The sequence below is a fragment of the Oncorhynchus mykiss genome, chromosome 2 (genome assembly GCF_057628025.1).
Source record: "Oncorhynchus mykiss isolate SJ-2025 chromosome 2, ASM5762802v1, whole genome shotgun sequence".
Lineage (NCBI taxonomy): Eukaryota > Metazoa > Chordata > Actinopteri > Salmoniformes > Salmonidae > Oncorhynchus > Oncorhynchus mykiss.
In genome coordinates this window covers 94,850,884-94,864,026 of record NC_143023.1, presented here as the reverse complement: position 1 = coordinate 94,864,026, position 13,143 = coordinate 94,850,884, and the positions used below count along the sequence as shown (strand labels likewise).

Here is a 13,143-nt window from a genome sequence, read left to right as displayed (position 1 = left end):
ATTACACAGATCCACAAAGAATTCAAAAACAAATCCAATTTTGAAAAACTCCCATATCTACTGGGTGAAATTCCACAGCGTGCCATCACAACAGCAAGATTTGTGACCTGTTGCCACGAGAAAAGGGCAACCAGTGAAGAACACACACCATTGTAAATACAACCCATATTTATGCTTATTTATTTTATCTTGTGTCCTTTACCATTTGAACATTGTTAAAACACTGTATATATATATAATATGAAATTTGTAATGTCTTTACTGTTTTGAAACTTCTGTATGTGTAATGTTTACTGTTAATTTTTATTGTTTATTTCACTTTATATATTCACTTTATATATTATCTACCTCACTTGCTTTGGCAATGTTAACACATGTTTCCCATGCCAATAAAGACCTTGAATTGAATTGAATTGAATTGAGAGAGACAGAGAGACAGAGAGAGAGAGAAGAGAACAGCACCACAGTTCTGGGAACAGCCAACGCCTGTGGAGGGGGAGAACAGCTAACTAAAGTACACTACATGCTACAGACTTTCTGCAACGGAACAATGATTATCAAATTACTTCAATCTTTATTTCGTAGTTTGTCATTTTCAGTGTTTAAATAAAACTACAGTACAGTGGTTATAGTTATATGCCTTCTTTCATTCTTAGCCTTGTATTATACAAATCTAAAACAAACCCCCAACTATGGGATATATCAAACTGCCCTCACGAGGCTATGAATTATGGGCCCAACTGTCCTGAGGGCACGTAATAATATGCAACGTGTGCTTTAGTCAATACATGTATCCTCTTCATCATCATCATCAACATAACTGGGGTTTCATGTCCTCAAACGTTCCTCAAAGAATTTCCCTGAGAACTGGTCACAACGTTGTGTTCCTACGTTGTATCCTGATGCTAAGCATGGCTTCACGGTTACATCGCAATCGATCCGTTAAAAATACAATACTAAACCACCAAGCAACGACTACACCTTTATCTTATTAACATAACATCTGTTTCCATGTATATATTTCAACATAAAAGTCTAGTGACACACGTGCTGTTCTTACAAATGTCATTAAATATAAGACAATTACATACCTTTCCAGTAGGAAAAGTGTACAATCAAATGAGAACCGTCACTACAGTAATATCAAAACGGATTTCATCATCTCACACTACTAAAGCACTTCATTCACAGATGTGTGTGGGTGCATGACTCTGCAGATAGATATTTTTTCCACTGACATTCTATATCCAGAAAACGCAAAGCAAATATACAACAGCTCTTTCCTACAGTTGGTAACAATGAAACAGTGAAGTACTCAACCGTAACAACAACTGCAGAGAAACATTCAAGCTTTTAAAACAATTAGAAATATGATTGAGAATAATATGGAATTACTATTTTAGCCTTGAATGCTCTGTTTCAGTTGCGTGAAACGCTAACTCCACTCAATGGTTTCCATATGCGACGTTAAACACAAGGCATAGAGGGGGTTCTGTGCCCAACACTCAGTCTCACAGAGTTACAGCAGTCCTACAGTCTCCCGAGTTACAGCAGTCTCACAGTCTCACAGTTACAGCAGTCTCACAGTCTCCGAGTTACAGCAGTCTCAATAATTAAGACTAATAATGAAAACCTGGTGAGTTCCCATAGTGTGGCCTCCTTTTACCACCATACAAACAGGTCTTCTTTTTGTCTCTCGGTGGATAGTCTTACAACATGGCAGTGCTATGACAAAGATTTCAGGTGGTCATTTTCATTTTACAGTACCATATTTACAGTACCATATTTACAGTACCATATTTACAGTACCATATTTACAGTACCATATTTACAGTACCATATTTACAGTACCATATTTGAAAGAAATGGAATAGGATCTTAAAGCTGCGATCCATAGCGGTGAAACTGCGATAATAGGACAACAACGACGTTACTTCAAAACAACAGCTAATTTCCTCAAAACAAAAACAAAAACAAATGCGCCTTAAGGAGGGGGGAGGGGGGGGGGGGGGGCACTACTTTCTAAACTACTGGCTGATATTATACAATGTTTAGAGTGAATATTCAATAAGGAGGTGAACATTTGAGGTTGAAATTACTCCGTACCGACCCGATTCAAGCACTGGGAGACTGACCCCGCTGGCCACCCTCTGGTCAGGAGGACAGAGCGAGACAGTCAGTGGTCCTCTACTTCTCCTCCACCAGCCCTGTGGCCCGTTAGCAGGCAGAGTGTTCAGATAGAAACGTACGGTGTAGAACAGATACATTAGATAGAATAGGAAATCCTGTCAGTTCTCTATTTCACATCACTGAATACACCTCCTGTGGAGGGTACGGACATCAGAGTGCTGCACTGGGACTGCAGTGAGTGCTGATCCATGGTAAATGGAGCCTTGAACAGCTCCTCAAGTTCTCAATCCCAGCAGCTGAGAATGGGCGGGGTGGGCAGACTAAGAGAGACGAATTGTGGAATTCTGAGGGGCGGAATTGTAATCATGGAATCCCGACTCAAAGCTCTGTGGTCTCCCAGCTGACCTCGCGTGGAACCTGATGTCATTTAGTCCCCGTGTGGATGGTGGTGACCGTGGAGGGGCGTGGCCGGGGCACCTCCACCACTGCCTCTGGTTCTACATGTGGTTCCACTCCGATGCTAACGGGGGCGCTACAGGCCGCAGGGGAGGATGGCAGAGGAGGCAGAGTGGACAGAGGTTGTAGAGGACCTGAGGGGAGAAGCAGAGACGATAACCTCAATGACTAGACGAGCACAATCACTGAAGTATTAGTGGAAACCAATCAATGACGGAACAAAAATCCTTTAATAGAACCCAACAGAGCCAACTGGACACGGCCTGCTCCCCACATCATAAAGTAAAGGAGTCACTCACTAACCGTCTTTGCGTGAGAGGGAGGCACAGTCTACAGACATGCTCTTGGCTGGCATAGAATTCTGTCCTGGTTGGTCCACACTCATACTGCTTCCAAAGCTGCCGCCCAGACTACTGCCTAACTGGAGACGCCTCATATGACGGATCACTGCTGTGGCGTTAAACGCTTGCTGTGGAGGAGACGGCGAGATAGAGGAGGCAGGGAGGGAGAGGAGGCAGGGAGGGAGAGGAGGCAGGGGTGGAGAGGGGGAAGGGAGGGAGAGGAGGCAGGAAGGGAGAGAGAGAGAGGAGGGAGAGGAGGCAGGGAGGGAGGGGGGGAAGGGAGGGAGAGGAGGCAGGGAGGGAGAGGAGGCAGGGAGGGAGAGGAGGCAGGGAGGGAGAGGGGGAAGGGAGGGAGAGGGGGAAGGGAGGGAGAGGAGGCAGGGAGGGAGAAAGAGAGAGGAGGCAGGGAGGGGAGGCAGGGAGGGAGAGAGAGAGAGGGTTGGCATATGCAAATAGAGGAGGTTGACAAATACAGTAAACATACACAAAAACCAATCATTGTACGAATAGAACCTACCCTCCATTTGCTCTTGGCAAAGTTTTTCCTCATCTGCCGACTGACTGATTCATGGATGTTCTTGCAGAGAGCCGTGTCCCCAGCAATCCTGAGATACAAAGACACACCATAAAGGACAAGTAGATGAATGTTTTCTTTTGACACAGTTAGTGGTCAGTTCCTGGCCTGGATATCTATCAAGCACCAGCTCTGAGCTACTGGATGTCTCAAATTCTATAATACACACCTGTTACAACACACCTGTCACAACACACCTGTTACAACACACCTGTCACAACACACCTGTCACAATACACCTGTTACAACACACCTGTCACAACACACCTGTCACAACACACCTGTCACAACACACCTGTCACAACAAAACCATTGTGAGTCTATTTAAACGCTATCAAACCACCTGCCAAAGACGTAACAGCAAGACATAACAGGGCCAAGACGTAACTGGGCCAAGACACAACAACAAGGCGTAACAGGGCCAAGACACAACAACAAGGCGTAACAGCAAGACGTAACAGCAAGGCGTAACAGGGCCAAGACACAACAACAAGGCGTAACAAGGCCAAGACATAACAGGGCCAAGACATAACAGGGCCAAGACACAACAACAGGGCCAAGACGTAACAGGGCCAAGACATAACAGGGCCAAGACATAACAGGGCCAAGACACAACAGCAAGACGTAACAGGGCCAAGACATAACAGGGCCAAGACATAACAGCAAGACGTAACAGGGCCAAGACATAACAGGGCCAAGACATAACAGGGCCAAGACGTAACAGGGCCAAGACGTAACAGGGCCAAGACGTAACAGGGCCAAGACGTAACAGGGCCAAGACGTAACAGGGCCAAGACATAACAGGGCCAAGACATAACAGGGCCAAGACATAACAGGCCAATGATTAGATGCCTAAAAGTCCTATCCCTATTCTCCATTTGCCAACCACCCACATATTGTCTCTGTCATTAAAGCTAGAATCAGGGATTCGTTGTGCAGCTAAATGGCAGCCCCACCACTTGATGAACATTGAATAGATTCCCAAACCCCAGACAATAGCATTAGGTCTGGCCCGGGCCAGGGAGAGACATGATAATGGTTGATTAGTCTGCATCCCAAATGGCACCCTATTCCTTATATAGTGTACTACTTTGACCAGGGTCCATCAGGCCTTTACAGGTAATAGGGTGCCTTTTGGAACGTAGCCACTGTCTCTGCATTCTCCAAGCATCCTTCAGGACGCAGCCTGCTAATTGGCAACCATTCATTCAGCAGATTTGTCTCCCTCTCTCTTGCCCTCCCTCCCTCTCTCCCTCCCTCTTTTTCTCTTTCTCTGTCTCTCTACACCCCCCCCCCCCCCCCTCTCTCTCTGCTTCTTTCTCTCCCCCCTTCTCAGACCAGTGGAGCAGATATTTTAGGAGGGAGGCAGGAAGGAAGACATGGAGCACTGCATCATTCAGACATCCACTATCTGTGTCATATTTATGTCAGCTTTCGGCACGGCGAGTGGTTCTCTCTGATTGTGTTGTCCCAATCCATTCCCTAGCCCTTCCCATTGTTCCTAACCCTCTGATGTTTGCAGTTGGAGGCTTCCTCACTAAACAGACTCTACCTACCCAGACTTCAGATCTGTAAGGTGGAAGAGACACGGTGGAGGCCTCATCACTAAACAGACTCTACCTTCACTCACCAGGCGTGGGCTAGAGCCTGGTTGATATGGTGTGGTGTGGTATGATGGGGTGTGGTATGATGGGGTATGGTATGGTGTGATGGGGTGTGGTATGGTATTGTGTGGTGTGGTATGATGGGGTATGGTATGGTATTGTGTGGTGGGGTATGATGGGGTATGGTATGGTATTGTGTGGTGGGGTATGATGGGGTATGGTGTGGTGTGATATGGTGGGGTGGGGTATGGTATGGTATGGTGTGATATGGTGTGGTGGGGTAAGGAGTGGTGTGGTATGGTATGGTATTGTGTGGTGTGGTATTGTGGGGTATGGTGTGGTGGCGTGTGGGGTATGGTGTGATGTGGTATGATGGGGTATGGTATGGTGTGATGGGGTGTGGTATGGTATTGTGTGGTGTGGTATGATGGGGTATGGTATGGTATTGTGTGGTGGGGTATGATGGGGTATGGTATGGTATTGTGTGGTGGGGTATGATGGGGTATGGTGTGGTGTGATATGGTGGGGTGGGGTATGGTATGGTATGGTGTGATATGGTGTGGTGGGGTAAGGAGTGGTGTGGTATGGTATGGTATTGTGTGGTGTGGTATTGTGGGGTATGGTGTGGTGGCGTGTGGGGTATGGTGTGATGTGGTATGGTGGGGTATGGAGTGGTGTAGTATGGTGTGGTGTGATGTGGTATTGTGTGGTGTGGTGTGGTGGGGTATGGTGTGGTGTGGTGTGGTATAGTATGGAGTGGTGTGGTGTGGTGTGGTATGGTGGGGTATGGTGTGGTATAGTATGGTGTGGTGGGGTATGGTGTGGTATAGTATGGTGTGGTGTGGTGGGGTATGGTGTGGTGTGGTAGGGTGTGGTATAGTATGGTGTGGTATAGTATGGTGTGGTATTGTATGGTGTGGTATGGTGTGATAGGGTGGGGTATGGTATGGTATGGTGTGGTATGGTGTGATAGGGTGGGGTATGGTGTGGTGTGGTATAGTATGGAGTGGTGTGGTGTGGTGGGGTATGGTGTGGTATAGTATGGTGTGGTTTGGTGTGGTGGGGTATGGTGTGGTGTGGTGTGGTATAGTATGGAGTGGTGTGGTGTGGTGTGGTATGGTGGGGTATGGTGTGGTATAGTATGGTGTGGTGTGGTGGGGTATGGTGTGGTGTGGTAGGGTGTGGTATAGTATGGTGTGGTATAGTATGGTGTGGTGTGGTGTGGTATGGTGGGGTATGGTGTGGTATAGTATGGTGTGGTGTGGTGGGGTATGGTGTGGTGTGGTAGGGTGTGGTATAGTATGGTGTGGTATAGTATGGTGTGGTATTGTATGGTGTGATAGGGTGGGGTATGGTGTGGTATGGTGTGGTAGGGTGGGGTATGGTGTGGTGAGGTATGGTGTGGTGTGGTGGGGTATGGTGGGGTGGGGTGGGGTGTGGTATGGTGTGGTGTGGTATGGTACAGTATTGTCATGACTGTCCTGATCAGGTCAGGTTACAGGAGACCACAACCCTACAGATTATCTCTCAACCCCAACAGAGGAGGAGAGATCTAGGGGTCTGAAGATGTGGGGGTTTTATGACCCCTCACGCCCCTGGTAAATCTTAGGCCACACAACATTCCTGTGTCCCCTCAATATGGAGAACCAGCCTCAGAACATTAGACATGAAATAAAGGGACTTTGGAACAATGGTTTCCGTCAGCCACAATGGTGGTCATGACGATAGATGGACTATGAAAATGTCATTTTTGTTTTGTTATTAAAGGTTAATAGATGTCGTTATTACGAAAACATTGTAACGTTAAGAGTTTTCCTAGTATATGTTTGATGTTTATACATTGTACGTTGTGTGGAAAATGTCCAAATCAAAGAGAATGTTTTGGTAAAGAAGAAATGTGAAGTCAGTAGTCTAAAATTGGATTGGTATTGGTGTGGTATAGTATGGTGTGGTGTGGTATAGAATGGTGTGGTATAGTATTGTATGGTGTAGTATAGTATGGTATGGTGTGGTATAGTATAGTATGGTGTGGTATAGTATGGTGTGGTATAGTATGGTGAGGTATGGTGTGGTGTGGTATAGTATGGTATAGTGTGGTATAGTAAAGTATGGTGTGGTATAGTATGGTGTGGTGTGGTATAGAATGGTGTGGTATAGTATTGCATGGTGTAGTATAGTATGGTATGGTGTGGTATAGTATAGTATGGTGTGGTATAGTATGGTGTGGTATAGTATAGTATGGTGAGGTATGGTGTGGTGTGGTATAGTATGGTATAGTATGGTGTGGTATAGTATGGTATGGTATGGTGTGGTATAGTATGGTGTGGTATGGTGTGGTATAGTATGGTATGGTGTGGTATAGTATGGTGTGGTATAGTATGGTGTGGTATAGTATGGTATAGTATGGTGTGGTATAGTATGGTGTGGTATAGTATGTATGGTATGGTGTGGTATAGTATGGTATGGTATAGTATGGTATGGCATGGTATAGTATGGTGTGGTATGGTGTGGTATAGTATGGTGTGGTATAGTATGGTGTGGTATAGTATAGTATGGTGTGGTATGGTGTGGTATAGTATGGTATGGTGTGGTATAGTATAGTATGGTGTGGTATAGTATAGTATGGTGTGGTATAGTATAGTATGGTGTGGTATAGTATAGTATGGTGTGGTATAGTATGGTGTGGTGTGGTATAGTATGGTGTGGAATAGTATGGTATGGTGTGGTATAGTATGGTGTAGTGTGGTATAGTATGGTATGGTGTGGTATAGTATAGTATGGTGTGGTATAGTATAGTATGGTGTGGTATAGTATAGTATGGTGTGGTATAGTATGGTGTGGTATAGTATGGTATGGTGTGGTATAGTATGGTGTGGCATGGTGTGGAATAGTATGGTATGGTGTGGTATAGTATGGTGTGGTATAGTATAGTATGGTGTGGTATAGTATGGTGTGGTATAGTATGGTATGGTGTGGTATAGTATGGTGTGGTATGGTGTGGTATAGTATGGTATGGTGTGGTATAGTATAGTATGGTCTGGTATAGTATAGTATGGTGTGGTATAGTATGGTGTGGTATAGTATGGTATGGTGTGGCATGGTGTGGAATAGTATGGTATGGTGTGGTATAGTATGGTGTGGTATAGTATGGTATGGTGTGGTATAGTATGGTGTGGTATAGTATGGTATGGTGTGGTATAGTATAGTATGGTCTGGTATAGTATAGTATGGTGTGGTATAGTGTGGTGTGGTATAGTATGGTATGGTGTGGTATAGTATGGTGTGGCATAGTATAGTATGGTGTGGTATAGTATGGCGTGGTGTGGTATAGTATGGCATGGTGTGGTATAGTATAGTATGGTGTGGTATAGTATAGTAGGGTGTGGTATAGTATGGTATGGTGTGGTATAGTGTGGTGTGGTATAGTATGGTGTGGAATAGTATAGTATGGTGTGGTATGGTGAGGTATAGTATGTATGGTATGGTGTGGTATAGTATAGTATGGTGTGGTATAGTATAGTATGGTGTGGTATAGTATGGTATGGTGTGGTATAGTGTGGTGTGGTATAGTCTGGTGTGGTGTGGTATAGTATGGTGTGGTATAGTATGGTGTGGTATAGTATGGTGTGGTATAGTATGGTGTGGTATAGTATGGTATGGTGTGGTATAGTATGGTATGGTGTGGTATAGTATGGTGTGGTATAGTATGGTATGGTGTGGTATAGTATGGTGTGGTATAGTATAGTATGGTGTGGTATAGTATGGTGTGGTATAGTATAGTATGGTGTGGTATAGTATGGCGTGGTGTGGTATAGTATGGCATGGTGTGGTATAGTATGGTATGGTGTGGTATAGTGTGGTGTGGTATAGTATGGTGTGGAATAGTATAGTATGGTGTGGTATGGTGTGGTATAGTATGGTATGGTATAGTATGGTATGGTGTGGTATAGTATGGTGTGGTATAGTATAGTATGGTGTGGTATAGTATAGTATGGTGTGGTATAGTATAGTATGGTGTGGTATAGTATGGTGTGGTGTGGTATAGTATGGTGTGGAATAGTATGGTATGGTGTGGTATAGTATGGTGTGGTATAGTATGGTATGGTGTGGTATAGTATGGTGTGGTATAGTATGGTATGGTGTGGTATAGTATAGTATGGTCTGGTATAGTATAGTATGGTGTGGTATAGTATGGTGTGGTATAGTATGGTGTGGTATAGTATAGTATGGTGTGGTATAGTATGGCGTGGTGTGGTATAGTATGGCATGGTGTGGTATAGTATAGTATGGTGTGGTATAGTATGGTATGGTGTGGTATAGTGTGGTGTGGTATAGTATGGTGTGGAATAGTATAGTATGGTGTGGTATGGTGTGGTATAGTATGGTATGGTGTGGTATAGTATGGCGTGGTGTGGTATAGTATGTATGGTATGGTGTGGTATAGTATAGTATGGTGTGGTATAGTATAGTGTGGTATAGTATGGTATGGTGTGGTATAGTGTGGTGTGGTATAGTATGGTGTGGTGTGGTATAGTATGGTGTGGTATAGTATGGTGTGGTATAGTATAGTATGGTGTGGTATAGTATGGTATGGTGTGGTATAGTATGGTGTGGTATAGTATAGTATGGTGTGGTATAGTATGGCGTGGTGTGGTATAGTATGGCATGGTGTGGTATAGTGTGGTGTGGTATAGTATGGTGTGGAATAGTATAGTATAGTATGGTGTGGTATGGTGTGGTATAGTATAGTATGGTGCGGTATAGTATGGTGTGGTATAGTATGGCGTGGTGTGGTATAGTATAGTATGGTGTTGTATAGTATAGTATGGTGTGGTATAGTGTAGTATGGTGTGGTATAGTATAGTATGGTGTGGTATAGTATAGTATGGTGTGGTATAGTATGGTATGGTGTGGTATAGTGTGGTGTGGTATAGTATAGTATGGTGTGGTATAGTGTAGTATGGTGTGGTATAGTATAGTATGGTGTGGTATAGTGTAGTATGGTGTGGTATAGTATAGTATGGTGTGGTATAGTATAGTATGGTGTGGTATAGTGTGGTGTGGTATAGTATGGTGTGGAATAGTATAGTATAGTATGGTGTGGAATAGTATAGTATAGTATGGTGTGGTATAGTATGGTATGGTATAGTATGGTATGGTGTGGTATAGTATGGTGCGGTATAGTATGGTGTGGTATAGTATGGCGTGGTGTGGTATAGTATAGTATGGTGTTGTATAGTATAGTATGGTGTGGTATAGTGTAGTATGGTGTGGTATAGTATAGTATGGTGTGGTATAGTATAGTATGGTGTGGTATAGTATGGTATGGTGTGGTATAGTGTGGTGTGGTATAGTATAGTATGGTGTGGTATAGTGTAGTATGGTGTGGTATAGTATAGTATGGTGTGGTATAGTGTAGTATGGTGTGGTATAGTATAGTATGGTGTGGTATAGTATAGTATGGTGTGGTATAGTATGGTATGGTGTGGTATAGTGTGGTGTGGTATAGTATAGTATGGTGTGGTATAGTATGGTGTGGTGGTAGATAGACATTCACCAGGGGTGGGCTAGAGCCTGGTCACAGGTGAATCTCTTCTCTGGATCCTTCTCCATCAGAGAGCTGATGAACTGTTTGGCTGTTTGTGGAACAGAGGAAGACACACAATATCACCATGTTCCATCCATTCAAGACAGCATTAAATACAAACAATTGGGTACACTCACACGCACACAAACTGTACATTTGGGTCTTTCTATAAATAATGGGGCATTGGGATTTTAAAAAATGGTTTGAAACAACAAAATTAAAAAAGTTTATACAGTTCCACGAGGAACAAAAGTGAAAATATGCAAATCGCCAAAACTCCACCTATACAACAACATACATCCTTTAAATCAGGGTTCATACGGACATTGGCAAGTCAAATTCAAGGACTTTCATTGTAAGAGTGAAAGTCACCCAGTAAAATACAACTTGAGTAAACATCTAAAAGTATTTGGTTTTACAGTAAATGTACTTAAGTACAGTGGTGGAAAAAGTACTCAATTGCCATACTTAAGTAAAAGTACAATGTAAAAGTAAATACTATACATCGAATTCCTTATATTAAGCAAACGGACAGACAGACAGAAGCACACTCCAACACTCAGAAATAATTTACAAACACAGCATTTGTGTTTAGTGAGTCCGCCAGATAAGAGGCAGTAAGGATGACAACGCGTTATATTGATAGGTGAGTGAAATGGACTATATTGCTCTCCTGCCTGAACTTTTGAAATGTAAACAGTACTTTTGAATTTCAGGGAAAATGTACACTACCAGTCAAACGTTTTAGAAAACCTACTCATTCAAGGGTTTTTCTTTATTTTTACTATTTTTTATATTGTAGAATAATTGTGAAGTCATCAAAACTATGAAATAACACATGGAATCATGTAGTAACCAAAAAGGTGTTTAACAAATCAAAATGTATTTTATATTTAAGATTCTTCAAAAAAGCCATCCTTTGCCTTGATGACAGCGTTGGACACTCTTGGCCTTCTCTCAACCAGCTTCACCTGGAATGCTTTTCCAACAGTCTTGAAGGAGTTCCCACATATGCTGAGCACTTGTTGGCCGCTTTTCCTGCACACTGCAGTCCGACTCATCCCAAACCATCTCAATTTGGTGGAGATCGGGATTGTGGAGGCCAGGTCATCTGATGCAACACTCCATCACTCTCCTTCTTGGTAAATAGCCCTTACACAGCCTGGAGGTGTGTTGGGCCATTGTCCTATTAAAAATCAAATGATAGTCCCACTAAGCCCAAACCAGATGAGATGGCTTATCGCTTCAGAATGCTGTGGTAGCCATGCTGGTTAAGTGAGCCTTGAATTCTAAATAAATCACAGACAGTGTCACCAGAAAATCAACCCCACACCATAACACCTCCTCCTCCATGCTTTACGGTGGGAAATACACATGCAGAGATAATCCGTTCACCCACACCGCGTCTCACCGCGTCTCACGGTGTTACAAGGCTGTTGGATCCAAAAATCTCAAATTTCGACTCCAGACCAAAGGACAAATTTCCACCGGTCTAATGTCCATTGCTCGTGTTTCTTGGCCCAAGCAAATATTTTCTTCTTAATGGTGTCCTTTAGTAGTGGTGGCTTTGCAGCAATTTGTCCATGAAGGCCTGATTCACACAGTCTAATCTGAACAGTTGATGTTGAGATGTGTCTGTTACTTCAACTCTGTGAAGCATTTATTTGGGCTGTAATTTCTGAGGCTGGTAACTCTAATGAACGTGTCCTCTGCAGCAGAGGTAACTCTGGGTCTTCCTTTCCTGTGGCGGTCCTCATGACAGCCAGGTAACTCTAATGAACTTATCCTCTGCAGCAGAGGTAACTCTGGGTCTTCCTTTCCTGTGGCGGTCCTCATGAGAGACAGTTAACTCTAATGAACTTATCCTCTGCAGCAGAGGTAACTCTGGGTCTTCCTTTCCTGTGGCGGTCCTCATGAGAGCCAGTTTCATCACAGCGCTTGATGGTTTTTGCGACTGCACTGGAAGAAACTTTCAAAGTTCTTGACATTTTCCGCGTTGACTGACCTTCATGTCTTAAAGTAATGATGGACTGTCGCATATGAAACGTAACATATCATACTAATTTAAGTGTTCCGGGTTTTCTTTTACTATGTTACGTCTGTCTCTAAGTCCAGGTTGCTATAAAAAAACAAAACTGTCCAACAGCTGGATCCATCTTACAGGATTCAAGTTCAATGTCTAATTGAACTGATTAATGCTTAAAATATTATATAACGATAACTTACACTGCCATTAATGCAAGGACAGAAAAGGTATGTTTTATGTCACACAATTTTGGACAAATCATTCAAGACAACAACCATGATAAAGGGTTAAACAGGTTTTAAATCAACTTGTGAATTGTGTTGAATATAGCTATGATTCCCCCCCCCCCATTATATCTTAACGTAATGATATGATATTATCAATGACTCGTCAGCAGCTGTAACAAGTTGTCCTGTGTAGGAAAT

The 13,143-nt window shown here is 43.4% G+C and overlaps 1 protein-coding gene across 1 annotated transcript in view; it reads right to left on the bottom strand.

Moving 5' to 3' along the window:
* Nucleotides 1-554: 554 nt before the first annotated feature.
* The window catches only part of LOC110500328 (calcium/calmodulin-dependent protein kinase type 1D), a 56,994-nt gene continuing 44,405 nt past the window's right edge, over nucleotides 555-13,143 (bottom strand). The window contains exons 8-11 of the mRNA XM_036959770.2: nucleotides 10,663-10,741; nucleotides 3,445-3,532; nucleotides 2,890-3,055; nucleotides 555-2,720 (exon numbers count right to left, since the gene is read on the bottom strand). Of these exons, the coding sequence (XP_036815665.2) occupies nucleotides 2,554-2,720; nucleotides 2,890-3,055; nucleotides 3,445-3,532; nucleotides 10,663-10,741 (500 nt within the window). The 3' untranslated portion in view covers nucleotides 555-2,553. The remainder of the gene's footprint in view (nucleotides 2,721-2,889; nucleotides 3,056-3,444; nucleotides 3,533-10,662; nucleotides 10,742-13,143) is intronic.